This window comes from Struthio camelus, chromosome W (genome assembly GCF_040807025.1).
Source record: "Struthio camelus isolate bStrCam1 chromosome W, bStrCam1.hap1, whole genome shotgun sequence".
Classification (NCBI taxonomy): Eukaryota; Metazoa; Chordata; class Aves; order Struthioniformes; family Struthionidae; genus Struthio; species Struthio camelus.
Window position 1 is genome coordinate 5,253,863 of NC_090981.1, and position 26,464 is coordinate 5,280,326.

General features: G+C 39.7%; 1 protein-coding gene across 1 annotated transcript in view; it reads left to right on the top strand.

Moving 5' to 3' along the window:
- Positions 1 to 26,464, top strand: part of LOC104151133 (proprotein convertase subtilisin/kexin type 5) — a 267,125-nt gene that overhangs the window by 64,601 nt on the left and 176,060 nt on the right. Inside the window, 2 exon segments of the mRNA XM_068925372.1 lie at positions 11,525 to 11,668; positions 17,031 to 17,107. Of these exon segments, the coding sequence (XP_068781473.1) occupies positions 11,525 to 11,668; positions 17,031 to 17,107 (221 nt within the window).

A 26,464-nucleotide genomic window follows, 5' to 3' on the forward strand; every position in this document is an offset into this window, starting at 1 on the left:
GTCCTACATGTGCAATTTGATATACAATTATATTAGAAACACACTGCTTAAACAGGTTCACCTTCACAAGTGATCCAGATCAGTCTGTCTCTTTAGCCATCATTACTTCTCACTCCACTAATTTCTGTCATCAGCTTTAAGAATGCACTGTAGGAGAATGCAATTTAAACTTCCCTGTGCTACAAGAAGGCATTGTTGCCTCTTAAGGTTTAAGACTTAATAGTTGTACACGATCACTAGCATTTCCTTAAACAAAACAAATTTATATCTGTTCAGGTATTGTAATGGCTTCAAAGTACAAACTGACATGGCAAACCCTCTGTTAACTTCCTTATGAGTGGTTACATTATTAAGTGCTCACGGATTCATACTACGTCCCTAATGGATCCAAAGATCTCATTGTAGTATTTTAGATAAATAAAAATATTTTTGTAACTAACTAACTCATGCATTTACATGATACAACATAACAGTTAAAATAAGAATTAGCTTATTGGAAGGACATTATATTTCTTGAGAATTCTCCCTTTTGCTTGGAGGAACCTTTGTGTAGTATTTTTGGCACACGTTCATGTTAGAATAGTATTTTCAGTTAAACAGCACAGCCAATAGGAGAAACAAAACAAATAAGGAAAAAAAAAAAGATACATTTACAGCTGAGATTTGGAAATGGAGAAAGCTGGGAGTCAGAAGACCAGCTGACAGGAATCACAGAAGAGGAGGATAGAGATGGTAGGAATGATGAGGGAGAATGCAGACTGTAGAGAAGTGGAGCCATAGAGAGAATATTGTAGCTGAAGCGCTCAGCAAAGTATGGTGGACATGGGAGAAGTGTCAACGATCATGAAATTAAGAACTTTTACCTTTAGTTTATTTCTGTTTGCATAGTTTCCCTTTTTATTATGTGCTGATCTTAGTTCGCTTTCTCTGGGTCTATCTGCTAATTTCCTGGGGTTTTAGGATCTATGCAAATGCTAAGGCTCTTATCATTAATGTGTTGAATTTAAAAGCTGAGACCTGGTCTACACACAGACTGTATATAAGCCTGACAGTAATGAATGTGATTTTCCTTCCAATCCCTATTAGATTAATTACACTTTCCAGTTTCTGATGTGGATAAAAGGTGCCTATACTGGGGTAGTTTTCTTCTGTCTTTCTACAGGAGTATGTTCCTCCAGTATTAATACAAAATTATATTCTCAATTCAATTTGCATCATTCTACATATTCAATTATGTTATTTGCAATTGGAGGAAGTTCTTTAATAGTACTGCTGTAGTCAACACAATCTAGCTGTCCTTTGGGGTAAGGATGTGGATTTAGTTTAGCAGCAGCTCCCCAAGCCCCTATACATGCTCTTACTAGAAAGCTTTAAAGGCTTGGTCTATGCCCAGTTCTCCACAAAAATCAGTGTTTGCAAATATACAGCACTTCTCCAGGATATCTGTATTTTCTGATATAGCTTGAATCCTGACTCTGCTGAGATTTCCTTTAAGACCCTTTTCAATTTTCACAGCATTTTTACATTCTGGGTCTACTTTGCACAGTCTTTCATGCACAGCTGAGTCATATGCCTCTGGACTAACTTTCTCTGACATTTCAGCAGGACCTTAATATTTAATCAGCTCAGTCAAATTTCTTGAGACAGTAACAAGAGTAACTCTGTGGTACTTTTGTGCTTTATGGAAAACTTTTTGTTTTGTTCTTGAAAAAAAAGTCTTTCTTTTTCTTTCCTGGGCCTCCCTAGATTTCTCTAGGCTAGTTCTCTCATTTCTGCCAGATTATCTCATTTACAAAATATAACTAGCCACTCCCTCTAGTGGTTTGGCCTTATCTTCCCAGATTTCTCTTATAATATAGAGTGGACCTTGCATTTATCAACCATAGCAAATTCAAATGGTGAAAAGCCCATTGGTGCCTAGGGTACTTACTTCCCTATAAGCAAACTAAAATAGCAGCCATTCATCTTAGTCTGATCCTGTACCATTAATGAATTTTCACAGCATGCACTTCAGTGTTAGATTAAATATTTCTATATGGCTGCCTAAGGAGGGTATGGAATGGTTTTTATACTTCTCTCCCAAGAGAATAGTTTCATGACCTTAAAGTTTGTCTTCTGGCAAGCTACAATCTCCTCTGATATACCAATCCAAGCAAATAATGGGACCACAGGTACAATAACCCAATGCCTCATTATGGTTTGTAGGGGAAAGGCTTGTAGGTATTGAGTAGCATAGATGTTTATTGCTGAAGTACTGTTGGCACTGCCAACAGTTCCAGTCTTAAGAACTCCATACGCCCACAGGAAAACGAGGAAAAACTCCTGCTCTGTTACTAACAATGGAATATGGGATTGTCATCGTACTCTGAGCAACACGTTCCTTGTTTCTGCCACCCTCTTTTGTCCCTTGAGGAAGAATAGGGACACACATCTTTCCTACAACCTCCTGAAGGAGTCCTGCATCTCCCATTCCTTGCCCTCGTTGCCCCTCTCTCCCTCCTTCTCCCCCAGGACACCCCACCACTAACACCAGATGTCACCAAGCTATTGCCTCACAGATCACAGGGACCTGACCACAACATGAAATAGAGAAAGAAGGACAGAAGTAGTGTAGCAAGCCTTAAGAAGTGGCATACTCATATTCAAAGCTAATGTCTCATCATCTGCTTCCTCATAAACCCTCTCATCCATGCAAGCTCAAAACACTCTCGGGGAAAAAAAAAAGGCTTCCTATTCCCCTCCAAATCAGCTTCCCCACAACATCACATCCTCCTTGAACATCACCCTTCCCTTTTTTTCCCTGTGAAACAAAACAAAAAAAAAGGAATTGGGTTTATATAAGCTGTGGGTTCCTCCCACTCTCATCAGTCTCTAGGAAGGTTAATGATTAATTGGAGCCATCCATTTAGGGCCTTCTCTCACTGTGGTTAGTTTAATTCTGTCACATATGTTCACACAAAGTCTAAATAAAACCATCTCCCTCTCGCATATTTCTTACCAACTTGATACAGAAGTAATTTTCTTTGACTTGAAAACAGCTTAAAAAGAAAACTGTGAAGAGTGTGTCTTTTATGGTGTAGACAGATTCTCTGGAAAGTTATGAAAACTATTTTAAAGCAAGACTTATCATCTGTTTAATTGTTATTTTAGGAATAACCAAAATATCAAGTCTAGTCTTGCTTGGTCTTACTAGGTGACTGCAAGCTGTCTTTGGGTTTATTTTTACTTCTTACACTTTGGCTGAAAAATTAGGGATTCTGAATTTTTTGTCAAAAGTTATAAATTTGTCACTGAAAGCAGCTGATAATAAAACCAGAAATATCTTAATAAGCTGACTAAAAGCTCTTTCTTTTAATTATCCAGGGTTAACTTTCTTTTACTTTCTTCCATTTTGTAATGCTGCTATTTACCATTTGTCTTATCCTCACAAAATCATGCTGAATAATCAGCATGTAAAAGTAATACAGCTATTTTTAAATTTTTAATGCCCTTTAGGCTCTTTGCAGCTCATTCTGTACTCACAAATCTGGAAATTAGGCTGATTTTAGGCTGACTGCAATACTTAAGGACAAGAAACCTCAGAAATAGAGAAACAAAATTCAACTTGGATGATGGTGCTGTCTTTGACTCATGCCACTATTTAAACATCATAAGTTTATATCACTGCAATGATAAGCACAATCGATGGCTACGTTTGAGACCTCTCAGATAATAAAAGAAGTTAAGGAGTTAAGGAGATTAGTATTACCAGCCTGAAGCATTCAAAACTCACAAGTCATGCCCAGAATATACTCTTGAATTTTCATTTAAAATTAAGAGCTTAGAAAAAACAAACAAAACTAATCCCTGTTCATTTTATTTGGCTTTTGTGCTCTGAGACTATAGTGTTCACATTTTCAAAATCTTTTCTATAACCAAGAGGAATAAAAAAAAACCTTTAAAAATATAAACATTCGGAGTCTCAAACAGTCATATCGTCATATGGACTCCATGAACTGATGCTTTAAAAAAAAAGCATCTTGGGACTTTCTGTGAAAATGCCCTATTTTTCTTTCTTTTTTGGGACTTATAGGAGGTCAAATAAAAATATGAGGCAAAGGCCACGAAAAATGGCAAAATGGAAAGAATTGCCTCTCTGAGGAATTATTCATCGTTCGTGAATATCCTGGGGGTTGAGGCTGTGCAGCTGAATTTCTATTCTTTTTTTTTTTAGACGGAACTTTAGGCAGGTAAAAGTGCATTAACTTTTGATCCAATTTCAGGCCTTTTCTGGCTAAGACAAGTAGGCTATTTATATAGTAGTAATAGTAGTAGCAATAGTCACCAGATAGGTATCCTGAGGGAATGCAGCCACATGGAAAGATCCATTTCCATGCACACTTCTTTCCTTCCTGCATTACTTAGTAGTAGCCACAGGTTGGGGAAATTATTTCCTTTTCTCCCCTCTCCCTCCTTTACTGATCCCCCAAGTTGTTCTGCCTCAGGTTTCCATATTTTTCCCAACACTTCCCAGGCAGAAATCTGTCTATATGTTGACATCTACTTCACAGCAAGCGGGCACTAATTCAAGGATATACAAGATGCACCAGGTCTATGATGTGCCACTCATGGATGATTTGTGCTTCCAAAATAAACTGGACACATTCTGGATGCCTTTATACACAATTTCTTCCTCTTTTTTTTTTTTCATTCCCCTTTTCCTTCTCTCCATAGATGTATTTTTGCTCTTTGGGATGATGTGGTGGAGCTTTTGGAGTTTTTGTGAATGCTTCTTTTGACATTTGCCACTTATTGGAGGTTTCATGTCATGCACCATGGCCATGAGGCAGTTTTATCTAGATTTTCGTCTTTGCCTCGAAGGCATCTCTGTTGTAGCCTCCACACGGGAGGGAATTAGGTCTAAAAGCACATGTCCTAACAGAGCCACAAGTCACGCCCCACATGGGACAAAGGGGTGATATTAAAGGCACATTATTTCTGTGCCTCTGCTGGTTCTATTGCTCACAACAGGGAGCGAAACTCCTGCTGCCTGCAGACCTGGGCAGGGCAGGGTGGGGGAGTGTTTCCCATTGCTAAAAGGGCCAAGGTGTCCTCAGACTGGCTGCCCATGGAACATATAGGGCTTCCCTGAATTAACTCCTGTTTAAGACAATGCACAGCTTACAGAAAAACAACCAGTGTTAACTTTAAGAACTGACAATGATAGAGAAGTGATGGAATTGTCTTGAATATGAATTTAATGCATTATGAATTACTCTATTTTTGGAAAGACTAGCAATGTAGTCACAATCATAGAATAAAAGTTATGAGCTCCTTACTTTTCACTGCAAAAAATGTATATATAGTCCTGAAAATTATTCTTGTCTCACTATAGCCATTAGATACTCCTATGAATACAAGAAGCCCTTTTATATTGATTTCCTATTCCCCTTCCTTGCTTAAACAGGCATAAAATAATGTATGCCCATGATTGTTCTTATTGGCCTGTAACTATATTTTTTTTGTTAACTTAAAGAATCAATAAAGCTTAAGAACCAAATTCATCTCTGAAGTAAATTAACTAAACCCTCTGGAGTTGCACAAGCAATGAATTTGGTGTTAAATATTTAATATGGTACACTTTTGAAATATATCTCTTGATACAGACACAGATAAAAAAATTAGCAATTCAATAAAGCATGACTCCAGAAGTCAGGTACTATTTAATGCAAAACATCTTGTGTTTGAGATGAATCAGACCTTCTATTATCTGCTTACTCCTGGTAGACCTTTAAAATGTCATGTGCAGGAATCATCCAAACTTATTTAAAGGTGAAACCGAGAGGAAAATCATTTCCTATGCAGTTAGCATATCATGCACTAAATATGAGATTATATCTAAAAAAAATAAAAATATTCCCTGAAAGCACACCTTCTTTTCCTTCCTAAATCCTTCTTTCACCTTCTACTACTTGTGATGGAATAAAAAATGTTAGAAATACTTTTAAAATGAAACATTATTTTAATAAAGAGTCTCTGGGAAAAATACAACTTTCAACTGCTTACAATGGAGAAGACAAAAATGAATTCCAAATGATCACTTCAGCTCATCAGGTTATGATGTTCTTTGAAACATATTTTTGTGATTTCTATTAAATTATATGAGCCATTTTAATAAGGAGCCTACCTTTCCAACTCCTGATTACCTCCCTGCTTACTTCTTTCATTCCATTTTAAAATTGGATCCCATCAAAAGCATAAAGAAAAGAGATTATTTCTCTTTTTTTGCAGGCAAAGAGAGAACAATTGGCAAGTTTTAACTTAGAGCACTGCATGAAACTGTACCACAGAAAGCTGAACGTAGCATCAGGATGTCTCCTCTAGTAAAGTTAAAAGCTGCTAAACTTTGCTGCCTGTGCATTTGCCCGGACCAGCTAAGAAAGCCAAATACCCCACATTACATTCCCTTCACAGAACAGGTAGACGCTCTCTTTTTTCTGATAGCTCCCCAAAATGCCATCCCTTGGCCCTCCATGCCCCTCTGCTCCTGCTTGTACTGATCAGGGTCCTGACACAGGCCCCTGACTGTCCTTCCTCCTCCATGTGCAACTTGGTACCACTTCTCCATCCCGTCCCCTGCTGACAACCCTCCCGATGGAAAGAATGGGACCGTAACCTGCATGGCTTATTTCTGCCTGTGCCGAGGACCTTTTAATTACCATTCTAATGAAAACAGGAGGAGTTTCTCTCTCTTTTTTTTTGTTTAATACTATAAGGGTCTATCTTTTCTAATCTCTGACTGGGAACTAGTATTCAGAGCTTTCCTGGGGTCAGAAGCATATGTAATGATGTTCCACCAAATTGGTCCCAAGACCTGCCAACTCACATGATTGGTCTTTAAAATTGGGTCATTCTGATTATTATCTTGTGTTTCTCTATGCCCCTTAGATATTGAGAAGATCTTTAACTACAGCTAACTCAAAAACCACAGCAAACCAATGCTGTGTGCCTCATGAAGACTTACAGAGGGCATGATATGCAGTTTCTGAGAGACTGCATGCCACAGGGTTAGAAACTTCTGTTTCTGTTCTGCTCTGAGGGTCTATATGTTAAGATCAACACAAGGTTAGAAACTTCTGTCTCTGTTCTGTTTTTATAGACTAACAGATATTTCAAAAGACAGAACAGAACTTTACAGTCATCTTTCTTTTAATTTGATTTTTAGCTTGGGAATTCCAGAAGATTTAGACCATTAATATGATTCCTGATTTCTCAGTCCAGCAGTTCAATTTTGTTATTGATCCCTAATTGGATACATCAAGCCTCAGACCATCAAAATTAGTGCAGCAGACAAAAAACATTAAAATAATGATAATGACAGTATGCTATTTTTTAGAGAGAATTTCACAAAATAGCTAAGAGGATCCAGCCACATGTCTGACATTGAGAGTGCATTGCAAATAATTGGAATCTAATACATCAAACAGAAAACCTTTTTAATATAGTGTCTGTTTTTTAATTGCAAGGGTGGCTTCTAAATTGTCTTTCCAAAAGGCATCCAAGTCATTCTTTTGGCCTTTTACCCTTGTAAGCCCTGAATTTCAAGTATGAGAAAAGTCCTGGATCTGAAATTTTCCTTACTATACCCCTCTTCCTTCCTAAATATCCTTCAGGAGTCTCTCAACCCTGCAGACAGTTCCTATTAAATGCTAACTGTGGTATCATTAACATTTTCCAATTAAACAGTCCAAAAAAAACCATCATCCTTTAACTGCCTTTTAAAAACCTAAATGAAATTACTCTGTGTAACTGGGGGGAGGGTTGTTTATTCCTTTTGATGGTATCCTCCAGGCGATAGATGAAAACAATGTATGTTGAAATGGGCTGACTTACTGCAACTGTCTAGTCATGGTACCAATGCAGGAAATTTCTGAATTACTTAATCTGCTGGGAGAGGGGGGAAATTCCATAGACTAGCCTAGTTTATACTATTGTTTAAATTAAAATTCAAAAATAACAGTTCAAAGATAAATAGATCTAATAAAAACCTTCCAACCCTACAGCTTCTGTACATTAATATGACAAAGATTGTTTATATTCAGAAAAGAGAGGACAGGAAAACTATATTGAAAATGATTATGATAATTCAGTACTTGCCCATTCATACAAAATCCAATCAATCCAAATCACATAATTTTTATTATCATGAAAGATGTTTTAGCATTTGTTATTTGGGTAACACTGTAAATCTAAGCAGTACCTCCAAATTCATTAAAAATGCCCTATGCTAAGTAGCTGACAATGTAATTTGGATGGATGTTTAAGAAGCAGCACATGGTTAAAGAAAAATAATAGAATGGAACACAATAGTGGAAAATTCCTTACAAGAAATGATTTTGAAGGAAGGAGAGTGAATGAAACCAAGTTATAGATGGCATGTTAGATGCTGTTTCATATGGAACAGCATATCTATACCATATTATATAGTATTTGAAGAGTAATTGCACTAAGATTTACAGGGTTTCTGATTAAAGCCAAATCTTCTGACTGCTCTGAGAGCAATGTGCACAATCAAATTAATCTGGAGAGGCTCACATACTAATCCAGGGAGGAAAGTATAGTTTGTGGTGAAAATATGGGGATCTGAGATCAGATGTTGAACCAAGCAAAACTGGAATTTAAGCACTAAAAGCCAGTAGAGGAAGAGAAGAACAAGGCTGGGAAAAGGGCAGGAAGAGCATAGTTAAAAATAAATGAGGGAGGAAGAAGAAGAGTAAGGAACAGAGGTGAAGAGAAAACAAAGATGCTATTTTTAATAAGAATTGAGAATAAGCTGTATATTGTAGCAATAAGAACTGAACCCTTTATCTGCTGTTGAACTCCTCCCACTCGGATGTCTCCACTGCCTTTGCGTTCGCTATCCATATGTTACCTGTGCTGTGATCCCAAGTTATAGGGGGGCATACAGCTGTGCCTGCTTTACCCCTGGAATTTCTTTTATACCAAAAGATTTTGTTTAGACTAGCTTTCTGCCCAATCTTGGAGCAGAGCGAAGCCATTTGAATATCAATTTGATCTGGCACATCTTTTGAGAGAATCAACAGAGCGTTCAGGAAAGCAGCAGATCTACCTTATCTCGTGTTTGTGTACATGCATGCAGCAGAGCAGCTGATGAATGAGCCCCTCTTCTGCTACTGCCATGAAAGCAGGAGTTCAGGTAAGGTGAGGGAGGGCAACTGGCTGTGCTGACATCATGAAGGAGAAAAGCAATCATCTCCTGGCAGAGAGCCAAAGAACCTGCAAAGGAAAAGGGATGTGTGCTTGCTTAGCCAGGGAAGTTTGACTGGCCTAGGAGCAGAGCAACTGGCTCATCCCCTGAGATGAGAGGGCAAGAGAGGCAGCAAAGCAGCCAGAGGGTTGCTGCGCATTTCAGAGACGAAGGGACAGTGCAATGGCCCTGCTGACTCCACCGCTTTGTCAGGACATGCGAGGATTAGTAGGAATCAGAGCGATCCACTCCAGTTGACACGGTCAAAGGGAAAGTCTGTGCTAGAGATGTGCAAGGTCTTTTCACCTTGGCTTTGCCCTGAAACCAGCAGGAAAATCCTTTGATTTTGTTGCGGGCTTTGGAGCTGCCCCTGCAGCACAGGGGCACCCAGCGGGTGCGATTGCCACAGTGTGGCAGAGTGGTCCCGGCATCAGCCCAGGAGCTCAGCACTGGGAGCCTGGCTGCCCGTCCTGGCTCTTTGATTTGCTCTGTGGTGGGGGCAGGGAATTGCACCTTGCCATCTCCGTGTATTCACATTGGCAAACTGTGAATAGTGATATTCACCTCTCTTGCAGGTGTTTTCTGACAATTAATTCAGTAATGCCTTTGAAAAATGCAAAGGGATCTGGAAACACTATCCACTTTTACCCCTGTTGTTTGTACATTAGAAAGCCTCACGTGTGCAACTGTTGCATTCAGTGTGCAGAGGGCAAGTCTAGCAGGTGATCAGTCTCATAAAACTGGCAGTGCAAACATTTCCAAGCAATATACAAAACAAAAAAAATTAAGCCTGGCCTATACATTCCTTGGAATCGGTCCTTAAAGTCCTTCAAATGCCTTTGAGCGTGTATATGTACACACAGGGAAAGAGAGTAAGAGGGACTATATACTATGTACATATATATAGTACCTAATAACATAGTTTTGATTTAGTAACAGCAGGTGACCACTTAAATCCTCTGGTTTGTATATGAAAGTACGGGAGTATGAATGGGAGAAAAAGGAGGAGGAAAAGTACAATTTGATAGTAATCTTGATGTCAGTCAGATTTGCACCAAATATGGCTAATGGTTGCCTTCAGTGTGCTTACATTCAGGAGAGGGATGGTCTAAATCAAGGCAAAATGCATCTCTCTGAATGTATTCATATGACACACAATGTGCAGAGTGCTAAAACATTACCTCGAGATGAGGGTACCAGGCTATGGGGCAGAGGAGTGAATGCTGAGCGTGCTCACGAGGCCACTGTTGCTATGATACAAGTTTCAAGTATTTCTTTTTTTTTCACATTTCTTTCTCCTCCCTCCCACTCTCCACTCTCACCCTCTCCCCCACCCCTCTTTTTTGCCTGTTGCTCTGGCTGAGACTGGAGCTGGAGAAAAGCAGCACTGATGAGGGGCTGGTTGGACCCCCTTTACAGGGACAGCTTTGCCTGTGGGTCAGGGAGTTGTTAATGGGGCATATGAATACCCAAAGGGTCATGTCTCATTGCCATGGCAAACCAGATTTCATCATATGAACTGGGTGCATTCATGTCAAGGAAGAGGCTTTCAATTTTATTGTACCCTAAACTTACTTTCTCCCCCACACCCTGCTTGGGTTTTATCCTAATTGTACCCTAGGCTGTTCACAATGTAGCTGTCCACAATTCATCAGACACCTTAAGCTGCAAGTTTTTCAGAGTGCTGTTTGGGTTACAGGTTCTTAACTAACTGCTGCTCATCTCCTGCTGATATTGCACAAAACCTGACAAAAGCCTTCTTTTGTAGATAGAAATGAATCTAGATTAGTTTCCAGACATTCTGTCAAGAAATTATACAGCACATAAGCTCCAAAAAGCAGGTTTTGTTTCCATGGCCATTTCAGTACAGGCATTTGTCTACTTTTATCCACATATGGTTTGTTTTTCAGAAAAAAATTCAAATAATTCAAATGCACATTTCAAATGAGTGTGCTTAACAGTTGGGAATAGTTGCTTTATTTTACACAGGGCTTCTAGTGGTTCAGTGTGGCTGAACACTTCCCTTTTGTGTTGCTTAACATGAAGAGTAATCTGAAAGAGAAATAAGCAGGTCTAGCAATTTTCATTTAATTTGGCATTTCTTTTAAATTATCCATATATTTCTAAATGTAGATGTTGATCTTGTATAGTTGCTATTCAAATTGATATGCTCATCTGCTAATTTGAATGGTAATGTTAATGTGAATAGGCTAATATCTCAACCCCACTGTTCAGTAATCTGCAACATTCAACACTTATCTCCTCTTCTCTCTCTAGCACTGCAGTGATAACACCCATCATTGCCAATCAGATATGAATATAGTAGGTGCTTGGAAGAGAGGCTACACTGGAAAGAATGTTGTGGTCACCATCCTGGATGACGGCATTGAAAGAAACCATCCAGATTTGATGCAGAATTATGTGAGTCTCTGCAGTAGTACAGATTTGCTGCTTTATTATTACCCTGCAATAAATTTGCTGCTGATAGAGAGACGGACATGTTCTAGTTACTGGAGAAAGAAGGAGGAGGGAGGGAGGTGGCTCATACAAGGATTTCCTCAAATGGTAACACCAATGGGAAGAAAACATTCTTCTAGGAGGAAAACAGACAGCTCTTGGTAATCTGTGTTCTTTTAAGACTATATGCAGTCTGAATGTCTTTAATATCTGGATGCCTTTTGTAATTGAGTCATGCATTTCTGAAGGGCTGGAACTGATCATCTGAAGTTCTTTCTCTTCTCTGTAATTATTTTACTTAATAACCTCACACTCTCAACACTCTCAGAATTTAGGAATGGAATACACTGCTTTTGAGTTAATGCATGCAGCTGAAGCATTTTTGGCCAATACATTTAGCTAGCAAGACAACAGATCTTCTCAAAATGCTGTAATTTTAGGCATACTCTCCCATTTATTTATTTTTAAAGTTATTTATCTTACTGCTAGAAATAATATGAAAGGGAAAAGACATGACTTCACAGAATCACAGAATCACAGAATGGTTGAGGTTGGAAGGGACCTCTGGAGATCATCTAGTCCAACCTCCCTGCTCAAGCAGGGTCACCTAGAGCACATTGCCCAGGATCGCGTCCAGACGGGTTTTGAATATCTCCAGGGAGGGAGACTCCACTACCTCTCTGGGCAACCTGTGCCAGTGCTCAGTCACCCTCACAGGAAAGAAGTTTCTCCTCATGTTCAGAGGGACCTTCCTGTGTTTCAGTTTGTGCCCGTTGCCTCTCGTCCTGTCCCTGGGCACCACTGAGAAGAGTCTGTCCCCATACTCTTGACACCCTCCCTTCAGATACTTGAACCCATTGATGAGATCCCCCCTCAGTCTTCTCTTCTCCAGGCTGAACAGGCCCAGCTCCCTCAGCCTTTCCTCATAGGAGAGATGCTCCAGTCCCCTCATCATCTTCATAGCCCTCCGCTGGACTCTCTCCAGTAGTGCCATGTCTCTCTTGTACTGGGGAGCCCAGCACTGGACACAGGACTCCAGGTGGGGCCTCCCCAGGGCTGAATAGAGGGGCAGGATCACCTCCCTCCACCTGCTGGCAACACTCTGCCTAATGCAGCCCAGAATACCTTTGGCCTTCTTGGCCCCAAGGGCACACTGCTGGCTCATGGTCAACTTGTCCACCAGGACTCCCAGGTCCTTCTCTGCAGAGCTGAGTATCATCAGTTTAGTATCATCAGCAAACTTGCTGAGGGGGCACTCTGTCCCTTCATCCAGGTCATTGATGAATACATTGAACAAGACTGGACCCAGGACTGACCCCTGGGGGACACCGCTAGCTACAGGCCTCCAACTAGACTCTGCGCCACTGACTACAACCCTCTGAGCCCTGCCATCCAGCCAGGTCTCACTCCACCTCACTGTCCACTCATCCAGCCCACACTTCCTGAGCTTACCTAGGAGGATGTGATGGGAGACAGTGTCAAATGCCTTGCTGAAGTCCAGGTAGACAACATCCACTGCTCTCCCCTCATCTCCCCAGCCAGTCATTCCATCATAGAAGGCTATCAGATTGGTCAAGCATGATTTCCCTTTGGTGAATCCATGCTGACTACTCCTGATCACCTTCCTGTCCTCCAGATGCTTAGTGAGGACCTCCAGGATGAGCTGTTCCATCACCTTTCCAGGGATGGAGGTGAGGCTGACAGGCCTGTAGTTCCTTGGCTCCTCCTTCTTGACCTTTTTGAAGACTGGCGTGACATTGACTTTCTTCCAGTCCTCAGGCACCTCTCCTGATCTCCAGTACCTTTCAGAGATGATGGAGAGTGGCCTAGCGATAACATCCGCCAGCTCCCTCAGCACTCGTGGATGTATCCCATCAGGGCCCATGGATTTATGGATGTCAAGTTTGGACAAAAGATCTCTAACCTGATCCTCCTCCACCAAGGGAGAGTCTTCCTTTCTCCAGACTTCCTCTCTTGTCCCCAGGGTCTGGAACTCCTGAGGGCTGGCCTTAGCAGTGAAGACTGAGGCAAAGGCAGCATTCAATAACTCTGCCTTCTCTGTATCCTTCGTCACCAGGGCACCCGCCCCATTCAGCAGTGGGCCCACATTTTCCCTAGTCTTCCTTTTGCTATTGATGTATTTGAGGAACCCCTTCTTGTTGTCCTTGACATCCCTTGCCAGATTTAATTCCAACTGGGCCTTAGCCTTCCTTGTCGCATCCCTGCACACTCTGACAACATCCCTGTATTCCTCCCAAGGGGCCTGTCCCCTTTTCCACATTCTGTACACTTCCTCCTTCTGTTGGAGTTTTGCCAGGAGCTCCTTGCTCATCCATGCAGGTCTCCTGCCCACTTTGCTGGACTTCTTCCTCAGAGGGATGCACTGCTCTTGAGCCTGGAGGAGGTGATACTTGAATATTAAGCAGCTTTCTTGGACCCCTCTTCCTTCTAGGGCCCTACCCCATGAGATTCCCCTAAGTAGGTCCCTGAAGAGGCCCAAGTCTGCTCTCCTCAAGTCCAGGGTTGTGATCCTACTCATTGCCCTGCTCCCTCCTCGTAGGATCCTGAACTCCACCATCTCATGGTCACTGCAGCCAAGGCTGCCCCCAACCTTCGCATCTCCAACTAGACCTTCTTTGTTTGTTAGTACAAGGTCTAGCATTGCACCTCTCCTTGTTGGCGTCTCCACCACCTGAGTCAAGCAATTATCATCAATGTTCTCCAGGAACCTCTTTGACTGTTTGTACCTAACTGTGCTGTCTTCCCAACAGATGTCAGGGTGGTTCAAGTCCCCCATGAGAACCAGGGCCTGTGATTGTGAGGCTACTTCCAGCTGTCTGTAGAAGGCCTCATTGACTTCCTCTTCCTGATCAGGTGGCCTGGAGTAAATCCCCACAACAGTGTCATCCATGTTAGCCTGCCCTTTAATCCTTACCCATAGGCTCTCAACTTGCTCTTCATCCACCCCTAGGCAGAGCTCCACACATTCTAGTTGCTCCCTCACATAAAGAGCAACTCCACCACCTCGCCTTCCTGGCCTGTCTTTCCTAAAAAGCCCATAGCCATCCATGGCAGCATCCCAGTCATGTGAGCTATCCCACCATGTCTCTGCAACTGCAATGAGATCATGGCCCTGCGACCGCACACAGATCTCTAACTCTTCCTGTTTATTCCCCATGCTGTGTGCATTGGTATACAGGCACTTCAGAGAGCCAGTCAAGCACGCAGGCTTCCCAGGAGAGGTGCAAGAGGATCCTCCATAGCCATGTTGCATGCTGTCTCCCCTGGCTGTATGCACCCGCTGGAGGCATCCTGACTTGAGCGGTGTTTTACTGACTCCCCTGCCACTATACCACTCCCCTTCCCCCATCTTGCCTAGTTTAAAGCCCTCCTTACCAGGCTGGCCAATCTGTTGGCAAAGACGCACATGCCCCGCTTGGTGAGGTGGATCCCATCGCTCCCCATCAGCTGTTGATCTTCAAACAGGGTCCCATGGTCATAGAAACCAAAACCCTGCTGCCAACACCAGCGGCGCAGCCAGTTGTTAACTTCTTGTGAGTCAGTCATTTAAGAACAGGTGTAGAATATTTTGGGGTCTTTCTAGTAAATCTCTGTTAACTCCAGTAAGTCCCCTCCCAATTTGTAATAGGAGGAGAACTGTCTCCTATGTTTACCATATATTTCATATAGCCTCAGAAGGTTTTTATTTTCTTGTGGTTCATCACATTTAAATGATTGATTTAATATACCTTGGAAGGATTGCATAACATGAGCACAGGCTGCCTCACTAGTGGGTGATTGCTTGATTTAGCATCACACTTTGAAGCTGTTTAGAATGTCAGGGCTGTGCTTTGCTGGAGTGATTATTCCCATGCTTCAGGAATAGGCATTACCTAAAAGGACATGACCTTGAGGACCTTATTATTTCTCTGAAATGAAATGTGCAGGCTATATGTTCACAGGAGGTAAGAAAACAAATATATTTGGACTAAGTCAGATTGGTGATGACCAACACAAGGCAGATACATATCTTCAGGCCCATAAGAGGCGTCGATCTTGTAAAAGAGACCTATCCTGAACACAGGCTTTATGCCAGGGAGCATATCATCTCAACAGAGCATTCAAGAGATGAAGAGGACGATAACATCATTAACAACCCATCAAAACCACAGTCATATCCACAGTTCTAAAGCCATTTATTTTAAGTTAGCCACACTTATATCTGTATCCTTCCTCGTCCTGCATGTGGAACTCAGCTTTAAAATACATGAGGAGGACTGCATAAACACAAATGACAGGATATTGCCCTATTTGTAAACGTATGCCTAGTTTGATCTTAATGCATGCCACATCTTTCATTTTAATCTCTGAAGTCATTTAAACAAACCAAATATAATTTTACTTCCTCATTGAATGACCCAGATGATTGTATCAGATGTCACTTCATCCCAATACTGTCCTTCCACTGAATTTAAAGCAGCTATTTATTCCCTTACCACCTCCTCTTTCCTTTTCCTTGTGCCAACAAGGAATTCCCTCAGAGCAATACACATTGCTTGTGTATGTGGCTGCAATTAGGTGGATGTGGTAACTGCTTTTGAACAAAGAAGAGATTAAAAAGAACTGCTTGCCATGTCAACACACCACCTGCTACCACATCAATTAATGGGAACCATACAAACCAGCAGCTATTTGCTCTATAAACTATTTTCAGCTCTAAGAATCTTGGTAAATGTAAAATATGGAGCAAAAATATGCAGATATTTTGCATATATTTGAAACAGTTACAAACTCAGACAAATGAGGGGATGTTTAGAGAGACACCTTCTATTTCCAAATAGAAAGTAATTTAAGTTGCATTTCAAGCTATATTTTAATAAAAATATTCTTAGGAAAATGATATTATTCACGTTCCTTGAAATTTTGACTGCAATTTCAGTCATCATCTTGATGATAATTTCTTGAATCTTGAAGCATTTAACAAAATCCTGATTTTGAGAATGAACACTTAATTTCTGAGTTTCTTAGAAGGAATATAGTCTCTTGGCATAATAAAACACCTCTTTCTACTTCCTCACAGACATTGGAACTATGCTTTTTAGGGCATTTGTTATCCTCCCCCCTTTCCAAAAATCAAATAAAATGTGTAAATCCTGTAATTATTAAATATATAATCCTTTCCTAAAAAAATGCAATCATCATAAAACCACAGGAATGTTAGTTAACCTAATTGCTCTCTTGTAGAAACCTGCTGAAGAATGTATAGGCCACATGAGTCAATGGCTAATTAATGAGAAACTGGTTTTCTTTGTCCTGTTGGCTACAGGATTCACAGGCCAGTTTTGATGTCAATGGAAATGATTTTGACCCCATGCCTCGGTATGATGCCAGCAACGAGAACAAGTAAGGCACTATGACATTCATGACATTTTCAATGTAGTTCTTCAAGTAGAACGTACCAATTCTGCTACGAAAGTCTAGGAAACTTGAATCTTCATAAAGCAGTGTGATTTGCATTTAAATCTCTGTGAAATATGTATTTATGTATTCATATGTATTTATGTCTCTCCCACGCACACTGCATGATACTTATTCTTTGAATGTATTGAGAACCATCTGAGAATGCATAAAAATTAGTTTGAAAGTTCTGGGCATGTGAAATGAACCATTTTCAATCCCTTTGGGATGCATAATAAAGGGGGTGATTTACCTTTTCTAGATGTCGTCTCATTGAGTTATTGAGGGTTTGTTATGTGTGACAACTGACTTAGCTTCTAACTCTCTTGAGCTTTATAGACTTGGCATTTTGAAGAAATATGTGAGTTAATGAAGATTTTACTCTCTAACCATCTAGCCATTTTAAACTCTAATGGAGATTTTACATGCGGAGGTTTACTAGACACCATATAGAACCCAGAAATAGCAATTCTTTCTGTTTATTATGTCTGTGGCTAATGACTGGTTAGATATATCTATATGAGTGCTGTATTTCTGCATCGGGGTACAGCTTTGTATTTGTCATTCCAACCATGCTCTTCTTTGGATGTGCTATGATGAAGGCTGAGGAAAACACTGGGGAGGGCCACCTCAACTCAGGAAGCAGGCCATGGGTATCTGAGGGCAGTTATTTATCAGTTAAATTTTTAAACTTGGTACTTGTATTAGAGGAAGGAAAATCCAACTAGTTCTCAACATGCTACCTGTGCCTTTTCTTTTGCTGAGATTTCTTTTATCAGGGAGTGTTGAGTATTACTTGCTTGCAGAAGAGAGACTACAAGAGATGAAACCTTTTCCTTTACACAACTCAAATGATTTTGGGTTTGTGTTCTTCCTGCCCTATGATCCCACAAACTTTCTCCAGAAGAATACAGCAGGTCTGAGCTAACTCAGTTGGAAGTCAACAACAAAACTTAACATTGGCTTAACTGGAGAAACCAATTTGACCAACCTTGGACCATGTTTACATAGGAGAATACACTCCTTGTCAATACTTTCTGCATAATAGCAGGGAAAATACATGAACAGGCTGAAGATCGGAACCACGTTACACATAGCTGCCTGTTATGTATAGCTTCTCCTGTCCTACAATGAATCTCAAGGAGCTGTCATAGTTACTTTCAGCCATATGGTGAAATAACCATGAAAACTCAGGTGAATTCTGCCAAATATTTGCTTGGTCAGTCAGCCTGGTTCTGGTTAAGTATTGGTAGGCCAGGATGAGAACTATGTAAGGATTTAGCTCTTTAAAAAAATGAATACATATACAGACACACACACATATCTAAGTTGTGATGTCTAAAAATATTGTTTGACATAGAAACATATTATGTTGATATTAATTGGAATAATATTAATAGTTTATTTGGGATTGTAATCTTAGCATATGTTCTTATTCAGTTGTTCTTATTTGACGCTGTTTATTTCTATCTAGAAACAAGTACATGCAAGAACTATTTCTTCTCTCCCCTTCTGCTCATTAGGCATATCTTTCTCATCCTATTTTCATACAGAAGCTCAGTTTACTGAATCAGGTCTGCCTTTTCTTTACTAGAAATCTTCCAAAGCAAGAATACAATGAGAGTCAAAAGAAATTCAGTAAAACCCTTTGCTCTGAAGTGTGTAAACATGCTGCATGTGTAGGCTAGTGTAACTTTAAGCAAAAAGAAAACACTGATATGGAACAAATGGTAGAAAGACCCAGTTGCTGCATTGACTCAGTTAAGTTAGTGATGAGCCAAGGATTTCAGATCCATGTGCCCATAAGGAAAATGCTAATGCTGTACTGAAGTTGTTAGGAAATATTCCCAAGATTCTTTTCATTGAAATAGAAAAATGAATAAAAAAGTATATCAATTCTTGCTCTTTTAAAAAAGTCTTTTACTTTTCTTACAGTTGAGGAATTTCATTTGCTTTTGTTATCTCAGTTTTAGAGATGGCCAATCACTGATATAGAAAGCTCATAATCAGCAAATGCGCTAAAAATTGGTGGCCAATAAGGGAAATCTTTGATTTGGCTTATGAGATGTTACAGGACTACTAGCTAAGGTTTTAAATATACTAGTCATCTGAAAATAGAGTAGGTTCCCCAGCACTGTCAGGAGGAGGTCTGGACTAGGACCTGAGCCCAGAGCCAGCATTTGGACACGCAGGTAACCTAGAGCATGGAAGGGCTTTAAGTGTAGGCTTACTTGGCAGCCTAACCTCTGTGTAGAGGCTCAGTATTTTGGATTTGCAGATATACTGAGCCTGGTAAGCACTTAAGTATTGTCAATATTTTGTGGCTGTAGCCCTTCCTTTCCTAATTCCCACTAGGCTCAACAGAAATTAAATGACTACATAGGCATTAAAAAGCCTTACTAGCAGCCTGTCTGTATTTTTGTGTGTCCAACATATCTTTCACAATCTTAGCAGGAATTCTGATTATCCAGTATATGTGATCATTTGGCACTAGATATCTCAAGTTGTGCCTGAAAGTTGAGGTAACCACAAACAGGGAACGCTCTGAAAGCCTTACTTTACAGAGTAAGACTTTGTAACGTGCAAGATTAATTTAGTTGATTCCTGCTTCCTGCTATAGCAACTGGACAACATTGCGTAATGGCGACTTGTACCTTCCAGTAAAGGTGGGATGTACAAATGCGCTATTGTTTCACAAAATGATCTGGTTTATTCTGCCTCATTTTATAAAACATATTTAAGGGGTAGAATGATAAAGAGTAAAAAGAAATGCTGTAAAAATAAGCAAGTGTCTCTGTGTAGCTTTACACACAGCTGTGAAACATAAGAGTACTGGGTCTGCTTGCTAGCTTTTCACTCTTAATTAATAGTGAAGGCTTTCTGTTGCCGAAGCTTGTTAGTGAGGAAAAAGGAACGAGAAAGAATTAACTGTGGGTTTGTGAAGAGATTGTAGATAACCAGAGTGGCACTTTACAGAATTATATTTTTTAAGTTTTAAATTAAATCTTCTATTAGCTAAAGAGAATAGGAGGGCAGAAAGAAACATTAGATTAATCTTTCAAGCCTTGTAGTCAAAACCAGGGTGGGACGATAGTTTCTTTAACTACTATGGCATGTAGGAGTCCTGCCAGAAGTTTACTTTGGTTTCTACAAATTGGCAGCAAATCATGAAGCTTGTAAACGGTACAGGCCTATACTAGAACTTCCTTTTGCTCAGAGGCTAAAGACAGCAGTCAGCTGTGGATGAAGTCATTCCTGCTATGCAAAGCATCTTGTTTTGGTATACTGCCGAGTGCTGCTGCTTAATTCTTTTTCTGTTATTTCACCGTCACCTGCAAACATCTATGTTAAAACAACTACGCATTATCAGGCTTTAGACAGAATGCAGATGGGCTCACTGAGTTATACCCTACCTGTTGTATAGCCTCAGAAATTAAACAGAAATGTTCATAACATTAAAATGTGTTTTATTTGGACCAGACAAAAAGATATTTTTCTGTTTCATGAGAAATTTCTAGAGGCTGATATTTCAGAGCTTAGGTTTTATTCTGGCACTTTTTAGAACAGAGGATGTTTTAAAAAACTCCTTTAAATAATACCAGTTTACTTTGATGGAGTTCTTATTAAACTTACGTAAGAAAAAGTAAAAGTAAGCAAGCCTATCATTTCTGTTTTGGTGATATAGAGTTACTTTTTTGGATGCCTCCTCACATTTTTCAATGATGCATTCCATTGCGCTAATAACTGTTAATTTAATAGCCTTCTAAATTATTTTTTAATAGGACTCGTGAAACAACAATTTTTTGAAATCAGAGATTTTTTGCTGTTCAAAAATCATAAGAAACAAGCTACTCCTTGACTTCCTAATATCTAGACTTTTTAATATCTGGACAGTTTTATATCTTATCTCACAATGGAAGTTAATGAGCTAATGAGTTTCAATCCTGCTTGATCCCACATAATGGCATTGCTTTTCAGTGGCAGACCAATACATCCATTCCAACTTTCCTTTATCAGTCATATTAATGTACTTGCTCAATAAAATGCCAGGAGCTTAATTTTCTTCCAACAGTGACAAGCTGCTAGTCTACACAGGCTGATTATGTAAAGACCTCTAATATGTCCTAAGTCATTTAATCAGAATGGATATTAGATATTTAACAGGCAGATCAGCTTCTGTTGCCTCCTGGATGGTCAATAAAATAAAAGTAGGAAGCTGCATGACTTTGCCATGTCACTATTCAGAGTGGATCTCTGAAGAACTGAGCACAAAGACAGGGAGCCTGATGTCTCTCATTGCCAGCTTGAAAGATCAGAAAACGTCCTCTTGTAGCAGTGTTATAGAAAGGAACACTAACAGCTAAGGGTATCTGTCTATATAGTTTCTCCATTTTGATTGCCAGTATGCAGCAATAGCAAAGCTATTGCTTTGAAATTGGTGTATCGTGTATTGAAGACAAAACTGAAGGGAAAATAAACTGGACTGAGAAACACTGCTGTACCATCTTGTGCTTTATCTTTTGGGTAGAGACCAATTTTGCTGTCAGATGTCTATTCACAACAAAAAAAGACTAGCAATTGTTTTAGACTTGTCCCTGGTTTTTGCTTATATCTGCTCAAGGCTCCCCTGTGGGGCTGAACTGTAAATCCCAAGGCTCTCACCTACAGTGAAGGGCTGGGAAAGCCAATGCTTAAGTTATGGGAGGGAGCCGAACTCTGGAGACAAGCTGGAGTGAGATGTCAGCCCTCAGGAAAGGCCCATCTCAGAGGGAATCTCTTTTCTTAGTGTTGGCTCTTTTCCTATATCCCAGCTCTTCCTCTAGTCTTTCTCCAGACTCCAGAGGCTTAAAACCCAACAGATTTGGTGACAGCGTCATCTGGCAGAGCATGTTCTGTCAGATGTCAGTGAAGCATCTGTGAAAGATAAATCTCCCCCGTAACAAGAAAATAATTAGTGGAGAGAATTTACTTAATGGTATCTGTAGTGATGCGGTACCCTGTAAAACACATGCTTACTCTGAGCATGGCACACTTAATTCCTTGTGCCACTGACCCAATGGAAGGTGTCTAGCATGTGTCAGTGTCTCTGCAAAGTTAAAGGACTTTGCTGAGGATTGTTAGGAAATTGCAGATTTTACAGTTGTTTTCTATGAAGTGATGAAGTGTTCATTTATGAAAAGCAGGGCCTGAACTGGGCAGCCAGTTAACATAGAGGCAATTGGTATAGAAGCCACAGTCAGAGATTGCAATTCTGATTTATCATGTTTTGGTGCTATTCTGGTTTTAAATTCATTGCCCTTATGACCATATCCCATTGTGCTGCAATTTTAGCAGATGTTAATAATGAAGTCAGTTTCAGGCTGTGTCAGTATTCAACTAGATTGCCACATTTTACAAGGAGCGGCTTTAGTGATTCACCAGCTAGCCTCCAAGTTAATTATGATCTAGTGACCCAAAAAAGTGTCTAGGGGCATGATGCAGCATGGAGATCTTGAGATATTAGATCCGTGTTCTTGCCAGTTGCTGTAGTTAAAGGTCCCACTGTAGTAATTGTAAAAATAAGGGAGATAAACCTTGTCTTAAAGCTCAACTTGCAGAATCATGCTGTGCTGAAATAGGTTTTCTGTTTTCTGTTTTCTGTTTTTAACTATTACTTAGAGTCCCTGTACACTGTTACCAAATAAACATGCCTGTTCTTCAGATGGCTGTACCTCAGGGGTAATCCTCATATATCCTTTGTTTCCCTTAGGGAAGGACTGAGAGGCTTGATGCATGTCTATAAAGTTTTTTGAAAGGAAAACTTTCTTCCCTTGAAAGAAAAATGTTGTAGAAACATGGTTCAAGAAGCCCCACCACACAGTGTGTTTGATTATATTTTACTTTTATTCTAAAACAGGTTTTTAACCTATAGGAAGAGATTAAAAGTTCTGCACTAAAACAGGACAGAAAACAAGCAAAATGTTGATGTTTTGGAATTTTGGTGCTTTTCTGCCTCAGATTAGCAGTGTGATCATTTGAAACTTTATGAGGAACTGTAAGGGGGACCCCAGAATTGCTGGTAACTGAGGGCAATTAGCTGGGATAGCAGAGAAGAAGTCTTTGTCAAGCTGATTCACTCATCCCCGACAAGCACCCTCATCAGTGGTCTTTAAGGTCAGTCCCTTGTTAGAGCTTTTCACTTTGACAGGACAATGAAAGATTCATTGGACTACAGGGCGGATTCAGTAGCCTTTTGATCCAGGTTCCAGCTCCGATACTAGAAATCATCCTAACAACAGTTTTGTCAAACTGCCAAAAATTGTCTTTTTAGTAAACTCTTCTAATCTGCTCATTATGTTATCACACTGCATTACATAATCTCCTCCAAAGTGCACAAGTGGTTTGAGTTATAATTTTTTGAGAGCCAAAGGAAAGACATTTCTTTGAGTAGTCAATGAAATCGAGAGAAGTCAAACAACAGAGGAATAAACAAAAACAAAGTTCTGCCAGAATTCCAGTTGTTCACAGAAGGTGAAAAAAGCCCTTTTTCATTACCTTGGTGTTGGTTGCTGAGCAGTGTATCTCACTGAGTGATTGGTGTTTGAGGAGCAGCACTCTTCCCTTTTGGAATTTATAAAACTCTCATGTTCTCAAATGTTTAACCAGGACACGACAGGAAAGCTTTTCCCCTGTTTCTAATTACTGAAGTGCCAGACAATGAGCTCACAAATAAAATGACATTCTGAAGTGTTATGCAACTACTTCGAGTTCTTTTATGTAAATAATTGATAACAATGAGTCAGATCTTCCCTTTCAATTCAAAGTCAACAATAGAAGGGATATAAGTTCTGACAGTTACTGTGCTTGTGATGTTCACTTTTCTGAATTCTTTTTTTTTTGAAAGGTCAGAAATGAAAGGTTTTTGTTCTCAGATGGTCTTTTTCCTGGGGTTGGTATTTCATCCAAATATGTGTCTGTATTTTGAGGTTTTGAACTTAGGAGGAGAGAGATAGTCTACAACTACACTAGGCTAGTTTTGATTCACTATAAGGGTGGGTTAGTTTCAGGTTGTTTTATATTTAAGATCTACAGCTGAGCAGAATTTGAGTGAGAAAATACATTTCTCTGTGCTGTCCCCTTTTCAGACATTGCAAATATTAGAAAAGTTGAAGAGAGTGGATCCACTGTGTGTTTGATGATGGGTTTTACCAGCTGACTTCACTGTAGTCAGCCCAGTCTAAGGCAGTACAAAATCTGGCTCCTTGAGACTTCTCAGCCAGCACATACATGCACAAAGTATAGTATTGATTCCCCCTTTAATGATTGTGGCATTAAAAGCAAACCTCTAGTTACAAGTTTGATAAAGTGATTGTGAATCCAAAGTCAAAACCTGTCAACTGAAGCTTTTTTTAAAATAACATGCTTTTAACAGTTGAGCTCTGCAAAGTTATGCTATAAACATACATGTTAATGGAATTAATAGATGTTTTTATAAGACATTTTCAGGGTAAAACTTTCAGACATTTCTTTTTCTTGCAAATGAAAAATATACTTCTGTGTAGATTTTTTGCTGAAGGCAGGCTTATTTCTATATTAAATTTAATTATTTTCTTACAATTTCTAGCTTTGTTTTACATTACTGTGATTTTGTTATTTTTCTTAAATGTACACAGTCAAATCTATTAAGTTCAATGCTTTAAGCAAAGTCAGATTGCTCGCTTGAAGGCAAGTTACTGTTTTTTCCTGAAGGAAAGCAATCAAGGTAGAGAAATTCAGATGCAGAGGTAAAGAAATGGGTGTCCATCATAGGTGTAATTGCACTGCTGGGGTCTGTACTACAAAAAATTTGCCTGCTTTGAAAATGGTTTATGTTTCAATAGCACATCATAGCATCCCAAAGCAATCCTCTAGTCTCAGATTTTAGCAAACTGAAGTACAGACTATAGCCTAATTACTTCTCCAACATGTGGGATGGTGAGGCTGTTGGCTAGAGGTCAGAGAGCCGAAGAGAATAAAATGGTAAGGTATGTCTTCTTCTTTCAGCCCCGACTTACTTCCCTGCATTACTCTTATTACTCCATAAACATTGGACGAACAACTACTAACTTTTTCTCCAACTTATTGTGTAAGAATTAGCCTACTTATATTAAACCCCCTTTTCCAATTAAGATCTAACCTTGCTTCTGCCGAATTGGTGGTACAAGTCTCATAAAAAACAATTATTTATCAACACAGATAAGAGTAGGATTTGAATTTATTTCAAGAATTATCTCACTCATCATTGAAATGGAGACAGCTCTAAAGAGAAATGGATCTCCATTTAACTGTGCACAACAGCATCAAATGGAATTTAGGATTAAGCACAATGCATATCTAATTGAAATTGCACTCAGAATTCAAAATAGGTAAGAAATATTTTTCTGAGCCAGAATATGGTGGGGACCCAGAGTTATAAAATATCTATTTCTTTTTACTGTTGTCCCACTGCAAAAGCAGTCATCCACTGTTACAAATGACATATGCAACATGGATAAAGATCCATCCATGACTTGCCTGCACATCACTGTATTGCTCCTCTGTTTTGCCTCGCAACCCTAGGATCTGTGCATATGTCAACATCTTCCTTGCACAAAAGCATAAATCTCTTTTTTTCCAAGAGCATTTCCCCAGGCCGTTTTTTAGGGATCCAGTGGGCTTCTTTTCCTGCCAAGGAAGATTAAATTTGAAAGCTCAAGATCTGCATTCTTGTATTCCTAGGCTATTTTTCATTTTTGATTTTATGTGATTTTAGTAGAACTGATACTACACATTTTTGGGAGAAGGCTTTTTTTGTGTTTGTTTTGTTTTTTTTGTGTTTTGTTTTGTTTGTTTTTCATTGCACAGAAATGATGGGGCTCTAATGTAGAGATTTCCAAGTAAAGGGAGATTGCTCAAGCACTCTAAGATCTCTCCAGCTGCTACATTTCTGTGTCAGTCTGGATGAAAATCATGAATCAGGATAAATAGTGACTGATGATATACTGTCATACAAAAGCTTGAAAAACAGAAGATGAACAAGTTGAAATGTCTAAGTACAGAATGTATTCGTAACAGGGAAGGCTCATGGCCATGAATTTAGGGCGATAAAGAACATAGGTGTTAGAATTACTTTGTTTTAGCCATGGAGATCTAAGAACGTGGATAGGCCTGAAGGAGGGGTTTTATGGCTTATTTTTCCCAGTTATACCAGCTGATCTAATAAAAGATATTACCTATACCTATATGCCTTGTCCTACCTAAAAAGGATTGTAAAATTCAAGGTGAGACTTAGGGAATTGCAGAACA